General features: G+C 40.5%; 3 protein-coding genes across 4 annotated transcripts; 2 read left to right on the forward strand and 1 right to left on the reverse strand.

Moving 5' to 3' along the window:
• The first annotated feature begins 1,486 nt into the window (after positions 1-1,486).
• LOC141016264 (G-protein coupled receptor 55) lies at positions 1,487-7,282 on the forward strand. Its single transcript, XM_073490527.1, has 3 exons — positions 1,487-1,534; positions 2,537-3,284; positions 4,919-7,282. Exons 1-3 carry the CDS (start codon positions 1,518-1,520, stop codon positions 5,123-5,125), a joined length of 972 nt encoding a protein of 323 aa, XP_073346628.1. The 5' UTR covers positions 1,487-1,517; the 3' UTR covers positions 5,126-7,282.
• A 555-nt stretch (positions 7,283-7,837) lies between these two features.
• On the reverse strand, positions 7,838-15,825 carry itm2cb (integral membrane protein 2Cb). Of its 2 annotated transcripts, none has more exons than XM_073492072.1 (7): positions 15,740-15,825; positions 13,173-13,485; positions 10,837-10,974; positions 10,535-10,726; positions 10,330-10,440; positions 10,014-10,164; positions 7,838-9,000 (listed from the first exon to the last, which is right to left on the reverse strand). In XM_073492072.1, exons 2-7 carry the CDS (start codon positions 13,257-13,259, stop codon positions 8,909-8,911), a joined length of 771 nt encoding a protein of 256 aa, XP_073348173.1. In that variant the 5' UTR covers positions 13,260-13,485; positions 15,740-15,825; the 3' UTR covers positions 7,838-8,908. The 2 variants fall into 2 exon arrangements, with proteins under 2 accessions (XP_073348173.1, XP_073348175.1); XM_073492074.1 differs by having other exon boundaries at positions 13,173-13,450; positions 15,740-15,817.
• hes6 (hes family bHLH transcription factor 6) lies at positions 15,039-17,106 on the forward strand. The gene is made up of 4 exons (XM_073492071.1): positions 15,039-15,434; positions 15,541-15,627; positions 15,769-15,850; positions 16,183-17,106. The coding sequence occupies exons 1-4, from the start codon at positions 15,186-15,188 to the stop codon at positions 16,605-16,607; spliced, it is 843 nt and encodes a 280-aa protein (XP_073348172.1). The 5' UTR covers positions 15,039-15,185; the 3' UTR covers positions 16,608-17,106.
• The last annotated feature ends 68 nt before the right edge of the window (positions 17,107-17,174 follow it).

Genomic DNA, 17,174 nt, shown 5'->3' on the forward strand with positions numbered 1-17,174 from the left:
TATACAACAATGCACCAGCATACGTCGATCGTAAAGTGATGTGTGTCTCAAATACAGAACCGACCCATCCCGATGCCTCATGGTCCCCAAACACAGAGGAGGATGTAATTTTAAGTGAGAAGAGATGTTGTGTTTGCCTATAGAGACCTCTGGCCTCACTTCAGTCACAACAGTAGGTGGCAGTGTGGCTGGCAGCTTCATTTGCATTTACAGAAACTAAGAAAGATATCCTACACTTATGTGCCCGAAACCTTCTGATTTATTCCAACAACATTTCTCAGATGAATGATGAAGACCAACATCAAAGTGACCAACATCATAATTAACACGTCACACTTCTGATTAAAAAAAAAAGGGCAAAAATGTCTCACACTTTAAATTCAGTTAAGTCATCTCAGCACCTGAAACCAGGAAAACCTCAGACACAATCACAGTCTAAATCTGCCTCTGCAGCTTCTCACGGACATGAAAGAGTAAACACTTTGAAGGCCTCGACTCGCTCTCTCTTTGAGCTAGGAAGATTGATTTCCACAGACACACTCAGACTAATACCAGTACCAATAACACTCCGAGTACAGAAATCACAGTACAGTACAAACAAAATCAAAAGTCTTTGACCTAAAAACCAACACATATAATATAAAGGCGCCTGGCCTTTTACTTCATACATGTTTCAACATCTGTGCCCGTCAGCACATTCAGAACAGATGTTAAAAATAACCATCACATCATCCCAACTATAAGTTGAGTAAACACGTACATTCACGAGATGCAGTGAACAATCACAACCTGACTTCATCTTGATTTAGTGATGGAAATTCCAGTCTGAGGAAGCGTTATATCACAGTTTTATGTGAGAGACCTGTGGTGTTAGCCAAAACTACAGTTTCCTCAATTGTATTTTAATTCATCCTGTTGGTATCATTGTAATATAGAGGGACATGTGGCTAATCTCTAGCCACACTGAGGAGCATTGATTGTTGGCTAGTCTTTCAGTCCATGGTCCAGACTGAAATAACCCAACAACTATTGGATGGTTTAACAATACAATATGTAGACCTCTGTGATATGTTGTGTTGAGTTGTGTACTTAGGTTATCCAAAATGTGTCCAACATTGTTCAAACCAGAGAAATCGAGTGAGGACTTAAGTCAACGTGACTAAACATTACATTAATGAAACTTTATAACATAACCTTATGCATTTACGACAATATAAAACTGAGAAAAACATCAAACCATCCCATTTTTAAAATGATTCAATTAATAGTTGCAGCTAATACAAATGTTCTGGCAATTTGTAGTGACCATGCGTACCTGTATCTTGACGCAGTGGGTAAGAGTCAGGACTAGGCTCACCTCTGCCTTGATTTTAAACGGCTGAACGCACAAGTGAACATACACATGATGTGTGTGGCATGACTCAGGAAGTGGTGATGAAACGACAAAGGTAGAGAAAGCAGAAGTGTGTCTGGCACAGTGCAGACAGTCAGACAGAGACTGTGAAGAATTGAGTGAGATGTTGGCACCCGTGAGGTAAGAGCACAACTAGAATTCACATTTTCCACAAGATATCTAATAGTGAAACTGTGTCAGCTTTGACCTTTAACTACTTCAGTTAAATGTTTGTAATAAACCAAAAATGTGTAGCATGTTTGTTTAGATGTTTAAGTTACAGCAGAGACGTTGGTGTTTTGGGCTTTCACTTGCAAATACTCAAAAATGAGAAGATATAAGAGTATAAAGGAAACAAAATGTTTTAGACTCAGAACAACATTGATTGAATTTGAAAGGCCGTTGATCTTGAATCACGTGAAAGAGGCAATGAGTTTAGTGGATGATTTTTATTTTTTTTGTTGTTTTCTTTTTTTAGATACACTACCACAGAGCTAGGATTTATTTTTGGTCTTTCTCTTTAAAACCATTTTTCACTCCTCACAGTAGCCATATCTTGGGTTTCTGTGTCACAACAGACACTTTCATTTAGTGACGACGCTAGAGTTACTCCAGGTTCCAAAAGAGACCTGAATCTTTGTGTTTTGTTGTGTTTAAATCACTTGACCGTCAGATCCAAATGGTACTTTTTATTAGATTTAAATAAGCTCAGGTGCACTGAAAAGGACAGGAAGCTGCGGATGTCTACAGACAGTGAAAACCCTTATCTATGCTGCACTATCTAATAGACCAACCTATTTCCTTTCATAGCTATTGTGATCTGCAATTTGTTTAAAAGTTTTAATAATTCACCTTCAACCTATCGCTCACTTCTAATTCAAACGTACATTGAACGTATGGAGCATGGGATTTAAACTGTAACAATATATGTTTTGGGCATTTCCATCAAAAAAGCAGATACAAAAAAACAAGGTCGAAGCAGCTGAACCCACATAGCTGAGAAGTTTCAAGTGGCTTGGCACCGTGGCGTCTCTCACAGATGTCTCTGTGTGGGAACAAAGAGTAATGACAGGAAAGACAGATTCATTTTGAAATTGCAACAGAGCTGTTGAAATTAAATCAAATCAAAATTTCTCCCTGCAGCTGCAGCAGCAGCAACAACATGACAGGCAACTGTTCATTTCAATGTGTGGACGAGCTGATGAAGTATTTGGAGCTGGGCATCTACGTCCCCATATTTGTTGTTGGTTTGATTCTCAACGCTGTGGCGCTGTTTGTGTTCTGCGTCGTTCTGCGAAAATGGACGGAGTCAACTATCTACATGACCAGCTTGGCTCTGATGGACCTGCTCCTCCTCTTCCCTCTTCCCTTCAAAATGCATGCCAGCAATCACCTTTGGGGTGCCAACCTCCAACGTCTCTGTTCGATCTTGGAAAGTCTGTATTTTGTTGGAATATATGGCAGCATCTACACCATCATGTGTATAGCTGTGGACAGATGGGTGGCTATCTGTCACCCGTTCAAAGCCAAGCAACTGCGGTCACCCAAAGCAGCTTTGGTGACCTGCCTGGTGGTCTGGGCGGTGGTGCTGGCAGCGATTTTTCCGACCACCTATCGCTTCAGAGAGGCCGGGGACACGGAGTTTCACTGCTTCCACAGGTTTTCAGAGAAAGGCTGGAGCCCTCTGGTGATCATCTGTGTGCAGGTGTTTGGGTTCCTCCTGCCTGCGCTGGTGCTGGTTTACTGTTCGGTCCAGACCATCTGCGCCCTTCAGCAGTCCGGCCAGCACAGCGCGCAGAGCCGGGCCTGTGTGAAGATCATCTACAGCAGTCTGAGCGCCTTCCTGGTGCCTTTCACCCCAAGCCACCTCGGCATTCTGCTGCAGTTCCTGGTGAGACAACCACAAGTTTGTTTGAAGTAAAGTGAAATCTGAAGTGTGAAGTGTGATGAAGGTGAAAAGCAGTAGTTGAAACTTTGAATCACATTGCATCATCTTCATCAGCAGATGGGGTTTAGTCTATTTGTTGTGAAATGTTTAAATTTCCATTTGTTGCTGACCAATTTAGGGACTTCTCGTCCAAATTACAAACTACAACATATCAGTACAAATGTATCAAGAAATGTTAAAGGTTATAATTAATTTTGCAATAAACAAACAATCTGAATGACTCAAGATGATGTCTATCTTATACTAAATCAGGTCCCCAAAAATTAACTCACTTTACCGGAGAGGGGAAATCAATTCACTTAGTCATTGGCTGAAAGTACCTGCTTTGTTTTACATCGCTGTCAGAAGCAGAGTTTCCTGCTTGTTTTTTAAATACTTAATCAAACGAACTACTTACTTTTTATGGCAACACGCATCCAAGCCAGGGCTGTAACCAGGATTTCAGAAATACTATATATATATATATATATATATATATATATATATATATATATATATATATATATACTATATCCATATTTTATGGATTATTTTTTTGCCTGGTCTTGTTTAAAAACCAGTAGGCGTATGGTTTTACTATCTGGATTTTTTCAAACACTTTTCTCAGATGACTTAAGGTCTTATTTTTAAGTTTTAGATGTTACAAAAATATGCGCATGGAAGCAAAGAAAGCAGTTTTTAGTATCAAACATGGCATCTTTTTTATTTTAGGTAGAAAATATTTTAAAGAGAAAAATAAAAGAATATGTCATTCTGAAGCCGGAGCATAAATACATTTTTTTAAAAAGTCAAACTGTTTGAGCAACTGTTTTTCATCTCAACTGAAAGTGACATACTGTATAATAACAGATCGTTTGAAAGAAGAAATACTGAGGACATGACCTCAGTGTCCTCACAGGCGTACAGTAGCTACGGCCCTCATAATTGGATGGTGGGTTTAATTTTTATTCAAATGTGAGACATCTTGTTCAGAACTAAATCATTACTGCAGTCTGACAAATACATTAAAAAAAAAACGTTACTGTAACTCTGCACAGCAGAGATGCGAAGATATTATCTTCAAAAAACCCAAGATAAGAACATACAAAGTTACAGCAGTAGAGTTCACACCGCTGAGTCGAACCCAATCGTCAGAATAAATGGAGGCACTTTTTGCTTCTGCAGACCCAGCATACCTCAAAACTTTACATTTCTTTATGTTGCAACTTTACGTTTTTTCGTCAGGTTAAATTTTCATTTTTATGTTAACAATAAAAATTGTTAATGCTGTGCTTATGGTCCGATTAGGTTTAGGCACAAAAAAAACATCTTGTTAAAAACATCCAGTGGTTTCATGTTGAACAATTTTGAAAGTCCGTCTCCAACAGTGGCCTCTGGCCTGGCAGCCTTCAGCTGTCACGCCATCTCCATCCCCTCCACCTTCCTACATGAAAGTCACCTCATATATATTAATATGACAGGTATTTATTCTGGTGACTGGGCTGGCTGTGCTACTTCAAGTGTTTTTCTAAGATTTTAAGATTTTCATGCTTGTAGGCAGGATGGTGGACTAATGTTTTGTCTGTCCTCCATTCCAGGTGCGCCAAGAAGTGATTCAGGTCTGTAGCTCCAAGACCAGCATCAGCCTGTTCATACAGGTAACTATGTGCCTGTCCAACATCACCTGCTGTCTGGACGCTCTGTGCTACTACTTCATCGCTCATGAGGTGAGGAGCACCAGAAACACCTTCAGGCTGTCAAGGATGAGCCAAAGAAGAGCCACATTCAGCACTTCAGAGGTCTGAACAGGGGACAAAGACATTTTGAGTTAAAGTCGAATTCGTCCTTAGAGGACTGCTGGTAGTGAAGACAAGACCTGGCTTCTTGAGCTGTAGGGCAGAGCACTGAAACTGAAAAAGGGCCAGTAATGTTTCCAACAGCAAGGCAAATGTGGCATGCACCAAGAGCAATGGGTGAAAAACAAGCAGGTCAGAGTGCAATCTCAATTAACCACAGTGCTGACAGTTAAGTAAAATGTAGCATACGGAGAAGATGTGACGAGCACTGAAACATGATTTGGTCCAGCGATAGGAAGCCGGTAGCCACCTTTGTAACCTCAAAGAGCTCTTATACCCAAGATGTAGGCTGCAAAAGGAAAATCTAGCAAAAAGCCACACGGTGAGTTTTTTCTAGATGATTTAAGATCAAGCTTGTGTGATGGTGAGAAAACTGCTTCACATTCCTCATGAAGTGAGATACTGATGTGGGGTACGATTCATTTTCAGACCCAAGGAGCTCAGGCTTTGCAGGGCTTTGTAGTATAATGTATGCGCTCAAAAGTGTCAAGTCAGAGATAAGGAAAAGGCGCTCTTAACGATCTGAAGCTCTCATTCAAGACAAAACCAACTATTTGATTGAAGAAGACGCATTTTGGAATAAACAGATACTGTAAGTAAATGTGTGAAACATCTTATTAGATAACTACTTATGATAACAACAATACGTTTTATTTATATAGCATGTTATATATAAAATGCAAATTTTCACATAAAGTCAACTTGAAACAATTAATAAATATAACATAAAAATTGATATAGTATATTAATAAATAAGTATCTGTAAATCTCACAAAGTCAAGAAGCAATTGTGATCTTAAAAATGAAATGAATGTAATTAGTTATTATTCATGAATAATAATCTAGAATTACCATCTTAATGGCAAAATTTCTTCTTTAAACTTAAGATCAAATATGAAACATTTGTTACTGTTGTAATTGTTGATGTTTTCTTAGTTTAAATCTCTGGCACTTTTTTGTTTTACAAAAATTACTTACTTGCAGCACAAGTAATTTGAAATGTATTAAACCCATAAATCCGCCTGTTCAGACATTTTTATATGATTTATTAGAATTTAATGCAGAGACAAGTTAAATGTATGTAATCATCCTGTAATTATTATTGTAGAAATAATGTCTGAGGCTGAGTGGCAAAGATGTTCTTGTATAGACTTGTTTAGATTTTAAATTTGTCACCGACCTTATTAATGTTCAGGGTGATTACACTGAAACATTTCATAAAACTGTCCTGATATGACTGAGGGGGCAAGTCGGCTGAACGTTTTATGAATGCCATCTGACTGTGCGTTTGTTTTCATTTGATCTTACTGATCAACTCAATCTACAAAAATGTGTGTATTTGACATGCTGTTGGTTCTAGGATATGTACATATCTATATCTATCTATATTATAAGTCATTTTCATAAGATTATTTTTATTTCCTTATTGAATGTAGCTTGAAACATGTGCAATAGTATTATAAAATTGGTAAAAGACAGCTGTTAATGGCAGTCAGCCAGACCTGCGTACTCTTTTGATATTAGTATGTTTACAGGAGGACATTTTATTTATGTAAATACAGTCAAAGCTAAACCTGAATGGGCGCTGTACACGCCGTACATTAAGCCGCTCTCTGTCCTTTTTTACTCATACTGAACAGGCTCACCACATCATATAGGTGGACGGTGTTCTTGGTGTTACACAGCACTCGAATGGGGGATTTACTGAATATTAATAATGATTTTGCAACATGTAATTTTTTATATTGTGTAAAAATATCTGTGTAAGCTCTCTTCAACAGCCAGAAACAAGACATGAAACCTGTCATGTTTTGGTTGTCTTGCATCACTTGCCTCGCAATACTTTCATTTTGCACTAGCCTCCTCTTTATTGAGTTTCAGTGTTTTTTGTGTAGTTTCCGTTATTTTTAATTTCTGTTTCTGTAATTTTTGCTTAAGTTAAATTTGTTTTTGTGAAGCCATGGAGCTTCTTGATCTTACTTGATCTTGTTCTTCTGTGCAACGGGTCTGTAAAATAAAATCCAGACAAAAACATAATGATGTAAAATGTCAAATGAATATTTATCGGAGCAAAGCTCTCGACAAGAGTATAATATAGATTTTTCTGACCCATGGACTGTGTTTGTATTTCAATATAACATGCTTTACTTCTTTGGCTGATGTCTGTTCTGACACTCAGACTTGCATTATGACAATGTAAATTTGACATTTAAAAACTCAACTTTGCTCAATGATTTGCATGACATCCATTTTCAAAACCAAATCTTCCTCTTCCATTTTAAAGTGCTACACGGCTAACCACAAGAGATTCATCCTGTGACGTGTTACATTCACCCGGAAGCTGCCATTTTGTGGCATGGAGAAACAATCAAACACAGATCCTTAGCAACACAATAAACAGAAACTAAACTGATAAGGCTGTGTGTTCATCCCAGATACATTTTGTCTGTACTGGCTGTGAGGAAGTCCACATAAGAAAAATACTCTGTTTCCCTTTGTAAAGACTAGCTGCCTCTTATAATGTTTACATGTTATTGTCAGCACAATCTCCAATTGTTGTCCAAACAACAAGGTTTGGACAACATTGTCCAAACCTATAATTTGGAGATTCATAATGTGTATGCTTTACTGAAAATGATACTGAGGAGTGAGGAGACAAAACAAGTTTCATAATTTATTCTTAAAGCAGCAAGATATTACAAGAAAAATCAACTGTACAGCGGAAATATCCATGATGATGAAATATGAGCACATATCACAGGTCTCTCGAAACAGAGACTTATTTGCTCCAGAAACGCCGATTATTTTTTCAAGTTGAGACGATTCAACATTGTAGAGATAATAATGCCAAAATAGGAAAGATTGGGAACTGGCAAGAGCTAAAGACGACAGGCAAATCCAAGTGAAGAGGAGAAAGAGTAAGACAAAATGAGTTTTAGCCTTTGATATCATCTACAGTAAAAAGCATTCTTTCTAAATATTTCACATATCCTTATCACGAAGCATAGCATCGCAGACTTTGGTTCCTTCTGTCCCTCTAAAGCGCTGCTACTAATTACAGTCTAAAGCCATTAAGTCCAAGGTGTAGGAAAAGTGATACCAAGGGAAATAAAGAGACAAACAATAAAGAAATGATTGTTCACAAAACAAGTTGATTTCAGATAAAAATCTATGCATGTTACAGTATGTTCAAAATCAATTTACAGTATATATTGCTTAGGAACAATCAAAGTTATGTACACCATTCATTAATGATAGAAACCAGCAAAGAAACTACATGAGGTATGTTTTGCCATTTTCTGACACTCAAAACAAAATAAAATGACAACCAAAGTGCACAGTGCAAGCAGCTTCCAAGTATCCATACCACCACCGACAGTGCACTGGGTTACTAAAAAAACAATAAGGACAAATCTGAAATAAAACTCTTCTGATGAAAATGTCACAAACTGACATACATTAACATCTTATGCACAATGCGACAAGCTACAGATATATCTGAACACATTTATAACATTATCCAAATACACAGACTACCTTAAAAAAAGACTAGTACATGAACAATGAAAGAGCATTTCCAACTTGAGACAAAAACAAACAAAACTTTAAAACTGAAAGTAAAACTGTTGGACAAACACTTGCTCTTAAAGTGCAGTTAAACGCGTAAATAATTCAAGAGGTATGGTTTGAAATTGGCTTCAGTGTTGGATGGCTGTGATTTCCACCTTAGATTCAGACCCTGTCGCAGATGACGGTCTCAACCACAAACGTGTTCTCGAAGTGACGAATCCTGTGGCACTTCTTTGTCTCGCGCCTGTCGATACCTGGAAGAGAAAAGAATTCACACGTTCAGTGCTAAAAGTGGAGATTTACACCTACTGCTGTCATGCCTACAAGCTTCCATTTTCAATCAGCAGCGGTGATCCCCGCAAATCACGTCCATATATGTACTCGGGGGAAGTTTGTTGCATCATTTCTTGCTCCAATCAAAGACAGCAACGACAAAGATATCACTCATGTGCATCACTACCTCCTCCGTAGTGTGTGGATGTGTCCACTGCTCTGTGAGTGACTCACATAGCAGGAAGTACCCAGGCTGCACCCACACACAAACACTGACATGATAATCAGGCCGCCAGGCTGTTAAAGGAGGATTTTACAGTACAGACACAATGTCCAAAGTGTGTCACGAGGAAGGCCCTATTTGGTTCTGATTGTATTGGTTTTTTCGGCATTGTCACTCGCTTTCTGTTTGCTCCTACACAAAAACAGAACACCGGATTTCCCTGTGATTCACCAGAGGAATACTTTCCTCCCTGAGTGCAGAGAGATCATGGTGACCTAGAATACGTCACATGACTCAACATATCACAAGATTCGTGTTAGAGAGGGCGAAAAATCAGCGGATGTGAACCAGCACTCATCACTCATAAATTAGCATCTCTTATCGCCTGAGTGGATTGGAAAGGGAGAGGTAAGTCTGTTGAGGACAACACGGGAACTGACAACTAATTACGTAGTTAAAAGTTGGCCCCAAAACTACTCGATTAGGTTTAGGAAAAGACCATGGTTTGGGTTGAAAGTATGTTGATTACATAATTGCATAACTTGCATTATATATGTAAGTACCAGTCAAAGAACAAAGAATGGGGTTAGGGTAGATAGATGGGTCACTCCCAGGACAGAGGTTTGCTCCCCATTTCTTTCTTTTTTTTTTTTGTTAGAGGAAATGGAACTACGAGGCTACCATGTGTTGAATCAATGTGATCTTTTGCACACTAATTTCCCTCGACATGGCCACAACCACAGCTTGAAAAGGAAGTGGATGAGTACTCACGTCGGCGCTGGTTGCGGCGTCTGAGGCGGTAGGTTTCTTTGCCGTAGCAGAGCCTGTGGATGAAGGGGCCCAGCTGTCTCATGTTCCTCACCCTCCCTGTCACCACCATCTCCTCCTGGATGATGTAGGTCTGAGGAAGGTAAGTCCCTCTCTGTGGCAAAGAAACGCAAATGAATCACTCAGTGGGAGGAACACAGCAGACAGGAAGATGGGAACATGCTGTCCTTCGCTATCTCAGACAGCCATTCCTCTCTTACAATGCTTTCACAATGGCTTTCACCAGTGACATCACCAATGAATGCAGCGAGTGCCTCACCTTGACGTTGACGAGCAGCTCCCACAGGTTCCTTGGAGGCATCACCAAGGTGGTGTTCAGCTCAGTGATGTAGCATTTGTCCAAAGCAATGTCATGATAAGCTGTGAGGCCCTAAAATAGATTTAAAAAAAGGTTAAAACCTCAGCACAGTGAATCACTTTAACAAGAAAATGTAATGAGAGCAAACAAGGATGTCTCAACCTACCCTCTGAAAGTCGTGGATGATATCAGCGGGGTCGCTGCCTCCAAAGTGTGGCACAGGTACACTGATCTGCTCGTAGTTGTCGTCAAGGTAGATGCCGACATTCTCCTCAAGTTCTTGCCGGCCTCTCAGAGGAGCGTACACAGAGTCCTCATAGAACACCCGGCAGTGGAACAAGCTGTCCTCTGGGATCTGCTAATGAGACGCAACGGAGCTGAGTTAGCATGTGACAGCTACTTGAGGTTGTATTCTTTGTGCTGTTTTTGTTCAGGATACAATGTAAAGAAGAGGTAGAGCGAACTGACCTGAGGTATAAAGTAGTAGCGATAGACATAGATAGAGGCCAGCACCAGTCCTGACATGAATATCACCAGGCCGAAGGTGAGGCAGCAGAGGCCGGTCGGAAAAGGCTTCTTGGTCCTGACAGGAAGAGCCGGCTGCCCCTGCAGAGAGAAAAGCAGTTTGGTTAGAGGACTACTCAGGTTTTCAAGTTGTAGTAGTAGATGTAGTTTTAATGATGCATAGCCACAGAATACGGGACAAAGGAAGTGTTCTCTACAGTGCAACCTTTTTTATTTAACTCTGAAGCAACTATAGAGAAAATGTTTTAGAAATATTGATAACGAGGCCTAAACTGAAATTAATCCTATCCAGTTTTATAATGGAATACCAGTGGACACAATGTCCTCTCACACTGTCATGATTTCTAGTCCAAATTGTAATAGAGTTAATTCCATCAAGAAGTGGTTGCCAAGTGGTTAGTCAGGGGAGGAGATCTGGTAGACGTGGGATGGGACTGGAATGAGACATGCCAGATGCCCACCCACAGTCTCTCAGTCAATCTGCTGCCTCTCTCTACTACTGTTGCTATGGAGAGCGGAAGCAGGGAGAACAGATGCGCCAAGCTCTGACGAAGATGCTGGCACGTGGCCGTCTGGATCTATTCTTGGCGGCCTACTTCCACGCTCCTTATTTGCAGTTAGCTAGCACCCTCAGTGGGAGTCAAAACGAGCATAATTGCGTGGAGCCGGAGTCCCTCGGTGGAGGTGGACATATTAATAGATCTACACACATTGGCTCTGACGCCTAGCCCACTTTCACAGCCAATCTAAATACACACAGCCTTTGACATCACGTCTTATTCTTCTCTTGACGTAACGAACAGGTGAAAGGTGTTTGCAGAAGTGATGGATACGTCATCAAGTGGCATTCATTTCGTACAGTGTGTTGGGAAATAAAGATGAGGCTTAGGCGGATGTACATCCATTGTGTGTCAGATATCCAATTATGCTGAACTCCTGGGAGGTGGTCCAGAAAGGAACCTAATAAAAGCTGGACTTATTGTGACAACCCCGACTGCTAAATATTTATTTTCAGCTCAAAATATTCTACAGTGCCGACTCTGAGTTAACATTATCTCATATATTTAAGATTACCATGTGCATAAAAAATGATCTCTCTACCTATCTATCTATCTATCTATCTATCTATCTATCTATCTATCTATCTATCTATCTACTTTAAAGCAGAGTTTAACACGGGTTGAGCCCATCTTTAAGAATCAGAGCTTTGAGACTTTGAGATCTGCATGTTGCAGACTAGTTTCAGGGAATCAGTAACACGATTGTAACACAATAAGATGTTAATTTCCCTTCTGAGCCCCCTGGTCCTTCAAATGAACTCAAATCTACTCTGGTTCCTATTCACAGGATACAAAAAAATAGTATTGTTGAGTATCGGTCCATATTTTTCTAATCTGAAATCCTGTCTTTTTATATTGCCAATTTTGACAAGATTGACAAGCTAATCTGCCTTGAAAAACACTGATCACACTTTTATCCTGGATTACCACTCTCACTCACAGGCTCATGCACTCTCCCAGGCGCTGCCTACAGGATTCACGTGTCATAACACCTTGTGACGTCACTGACTGGTGCAGTCACCTCATCTTACAGCTGTGTTGTTGTCTAATTTCGACGAAAATGGAAAGAACTGAGGCTATTTGCACGCCTATATTGATAGAGATTGAAATGTTTATTTTATATATATGTATACTTTATTAACTGCTTAAAAGTAATGGCGTCATATTCTGCTTAGGGTGCGCACACACTCAGGGCAGCCATCTGCAGTGTGTCCTCGAAGGTGGCCAAACAAGGTGACGTAATGTCAACATCCCCAGGCTGGGGTGGCCTGCAATGCTGGTTCTATCTATCCCCTTGTTATTATAACATAATGCACAATAATCTTATTTTCTGACAATAAATAGTCTCCTATAGTAAGTGCACTAAGAAACTGCAAAACATTGTGAGATTTTAAAGCATTCTGTTGCATAAAGGTTCAAGCTAATTAAAAACATAACTGCAGCACATTATTTAAGCATATTCTCTTTCTGTTTATATGTAAGGTTGTTTGCATAACATAAATAGGTAGATCATGGATTACCACTATAAGTCCTATCAGGTGACATGATGATGCATGGACAGACGGATCAAATATTACAGCTAAAAAGAGACAGATTAACGTTAATCTATTGAGCCAAAACAAATGCAAAAGGATAATAATACTTATGATATAAGATTACTGAGACACAAGACAAATGCCACAACAAGAAACAAATTAAAAAAACAAAGTGCAAACTCACGTGAGCCTGAGGTATAACGATCTTGTCTTCATCGATCTCTTTTTCAGGCTTCTGCGCCGAAACTGTCTGGAAAGTGATCTTCACCATGATTGTTTGGTCAGTGTATATTTTGCTTTATCCCGTAGGCCTGTCTGATTCAGTGAGCTGGTTTCATCCACCGAGCAGGGAAGACTTTATAGCGGCGAACGAGTCTCGCCCCCGGGACTCAGTGACATCAGAAGAGCGTCTTCTCTGACGAACGAGCGTTGTGTGGGTCTGAAGGAAAAGCCGCCTCGCCGCTGTCAAAATAAGACTCCAAGTCCGGCTTAAGCGTCTAAATTTAAATGACATGCGCAGTTTTTGGTAGATATGTAACTATAATTACATATTTAAAGCAGTGTATGTTGAAAAAAGCTAATTTTACATGCTGCTGGCTGATATTACACAACACCGTGCCCTTATTCTGAAGGCAAGCACCCGATATGGTAGTGCTTTCCGTATTTTATTTAAAGCTGCATCTCCTCTTTTGATCCATGTTCTGAACACCACCATCCGGAAATGTAGGGATGTTTCAAACTCTGAGCCAGCTACTACACTGCAATAAAGTTAGCATTAGGTTACCACTATTGGTCACAATAATAATGATAGTAAGTAAGTATTTGCACTTATTCATGGGCTCATCAGGGCATGTAATGCATACAGTTTTATACAGTACACTGTGTACTGTGAATTGTGTGTGCCTTGGTTTAGGTATTTATGTGTATTATGATGTAATGCAATGTAATATCAGCATTTAGCAGAGTACGTCTGTAAGTGTACGTTAAAGCAAACCTTACATTTCCAAAATGCATGTTATAACATAGTTTTAGTGGTGTAGTTGATTTAATTATTTTAGAATTATTTTACAAAATCTAATTCTCATTTCATGAATAAAACTTGAAAGGTCATAGTCAAAAAAATCAGATGTAATGTGTCATGTTTTCTTTAACTAATCTAAACTAAAACGTCACAGGCGTATTCACGCCCTAAAACCCAGGCAATCTGTGGAGCTGTAACAGCAAACCAAACTTGCAAATCCCCACCAAATGCAAATTACACAACACATGCAAATTTGCACAGACATGCACACAGCCCTCGTCACCATATGTGAAAAGTCATGGCAGTGTGTTCGCATGACTCACTACAGACACAAGCGACACAGCGTGTTAGATGTGAACAATATAGGAGATTTGAGTTGATTATACAACAATAAACGTTTATCAAAAGCACTACTTACAAATTATACTACAATAGGCGGTGGAAACATGCCATTAAACCTTCCAAATACACGGATGATGCACAACTGAGCCAGCACTTATTCAGGCTGAAGGCTCTTTACACTCTTTACACGTGTGAGTAGTGTACTTGACAAATGGCTCATATCAACCAATTCACATTAGGTTTTTTTAAAGGTTTTTTTACAGTGGGAGTGGAGCACTAAAGCCTAGTCCTCATAGTAGAGTGATGGCTCACAATCAAGCATGAAATAGGCCAAGATGACAATGTGAGAATTGGCAGATATATGGCCTTACAGCGGTGATGACACACATTAAAAGAGAGTAGTTCAAAAAAAGCTAACATTAAAAGGGTAAATGTTGAGGTGTGATGTATTTTTTCATGTGTATTTTTTACATGTGAAGGACTGACTTTTCTCATAAGGGTACTCTTGAGTGTTTGTTGACTTGCATTTATCCCAACAAAGGCTAAATATGTTATCATTTCAACTGATTTAATTGGATTTATTTGATCTTATTTGGTTTTGGCTGCGGCTATAGACCTCGTTGACCATTTCCTGGGTCCAACTCTAGCAGATTTAATGTAAAATGTCACGTTATTGATCAGCCTGTGGCTTCAGACTGAAGTCGGGAACAAAAGCTAACATGACCACTGCACTAATGGTCGGCGGGGACGAGCGTTGCGCGCCCTCGCCGTGTCTTGCTCTCGTAGCCAGTTCACCCATTCACATGTAAATGAACCGTCATATATACCCAGCACATGCCCCCTCGGAGCCGCATTAAGGAGTCCAGCCTCTCTGCAAGCTTTGTTGGCCGCTGGGAGATCGCCCGGCCATCTGTCCCATTGACAAGCTGTAACGGCTCTTTGGGTTTACACGCCGACCTCCGGTCCAGTGGGCTTCTGGCAGCGCCTGGGTTAAACTTCAACAACATGGCCCCCATCCGGAACAACACAAACGGAATGGACAGAGGTGATAATAACCGCAGCGGGATCAAATCTGACAGAAAGGTAAGGGGCCCTCATGTGCGAGAAGTTAACGCCAGTGTTGCTGTTTTTTTTTGTTTTTTTTAACTTGGCTAACAAGTAACTCCATTGTCCTCACTGTTTTTGGCAGATGAGGAAACCTCTGGTCGAGAAGAAAAGAAGGGCTCGCATCAATGAAAGTTTACAAGAACTCCGAGTTCTCATCGCAGATGCAGACGTAAGATATTAGAGTTATATTTGTGCCCCCCCCCACCACCTGCTTCATGTAGTGTTGTTCCTCAAGGTGAATTAAATAGTTTTGTTTTAGCTAGCTTGTGCTGGTTACTTACGAGCCTGTGTTTTGTGTCACCCGCTGCAGTTGCAATCAAAGATGGAGAACGCCGAAGTGTTGGAGATGACAGTGAAACGTGTGGAGGGCATCCTGCAGAGCCGGGCTCAAGGTAAACACTACACATTTAAGTTAATTAATCAACAGTTCCTTAAATATTTCACTTTTCCTTAAAAATAAATAAATAATAATTTGCATAAACTTGCTAATCACTTACACTGCATTCTTCCGCTGAACAAAATAGTTCTTTAAAACTCACAAGAAGTGACTTTATAACGGCTGGCGCATTAATATTCCAATCAACTGTACTGCGGCCACAGGTGCGCGTGGTCATCTTCGAACGCGGCTCAGCCAATCAGAGCAGAGCCCCCGACGTTTATAAGTCAACCGTCCCTGTGTTGCTAACTCCTGAGCTAACGCCCGTGTCGTGTTCTCCTCCCGCAGAAGTGGACGCCGTGAACCGGGAGGCCTGCGAGCGCTTCGCCGCTGGCTACATCCAGTGCATGCACGACGTCCACACGTTTGTGTCCAGCTGTCCGGGGATCGACCCCGCGGTCGCCGCGGAGCTGTTGAACCACCTCCTGGAGAGCATGCCCCTGAACGACGAGGACCGCCTGCGGGTGATGCTGCCGGACGCGGTGGCAGAGCGCCCGGGCGGCAACAGCACTTGGTCCCTGTCAGAGAGCATGTACGCGGCCCTGGTGTCCCCGGCCCCCTCCACCACCTCCTCCAGCGATGACCTCTGCTCTGACCTGGACGAGACAGACTCAGAGCAAAGCCACGTTTCCTCTTCGGAGGAGGCTGACAGCCAGGATGTGTTGAGCTTGCCCTCCTTAACTTACTCCAAGTCAGTGTGGAGACCGTGGTAGATGATTTTTAAAGGAGGAAATAGCGTGTTTGAAACTACAGTAGATGATTTGTGTTAGGATGTTTTGTGGGGTAGGCCTCAGTACATGAGAGAAACACTGCTGAGATGACAACTTTGAAACTTGTTGAAAGGCATCAGAGAAGCTCTTTGTAATTATTGGGGAACTACAATTAAACTAAAAGGTATTTAATAAATAAAGTATGTAATTAAAGCTGTTTTGCAAAGGTCAGAGACCTGCAGGGTCGTCATTTGGAAGTATATTGGCCTGCCTTCAGTGAAGGGGTAAATGCATATGTAAATATTTACTTGTTGAATAAGACTGGGCTGTATAGAAGATAGGTGTCCCACTAGAAATGCATTATTAGTTGTGTGTAAATTATTTCTTTTCTCTTTTTTTTTTTTTATTATTTAGGATGTCTTTAACTTTGTATTTATACGTGTCAAATGACTGTTAGTAGGCTACCTCACTTGATAAGTTTCAATAAAAAAACAAAAAACAAGTGACTCGTTTTAAATTCAGCTTCACAAAAGCCACTTTTCACACACAGGGAGCCCACTATCCACCCAC

Source organism: Pagrus major, chromosome 21 (genome assembly GCF_040436345.1).
Source record: "Pagrus major chromosome 21, Pma_NU_1.0".
In the NCBI taxonomy this organism is placed as follows: Eukaryota; Metazoa; Chordata; class Actinopteri; order Spariformes; family Sparidae; genus Pagrus; species Pagrus major.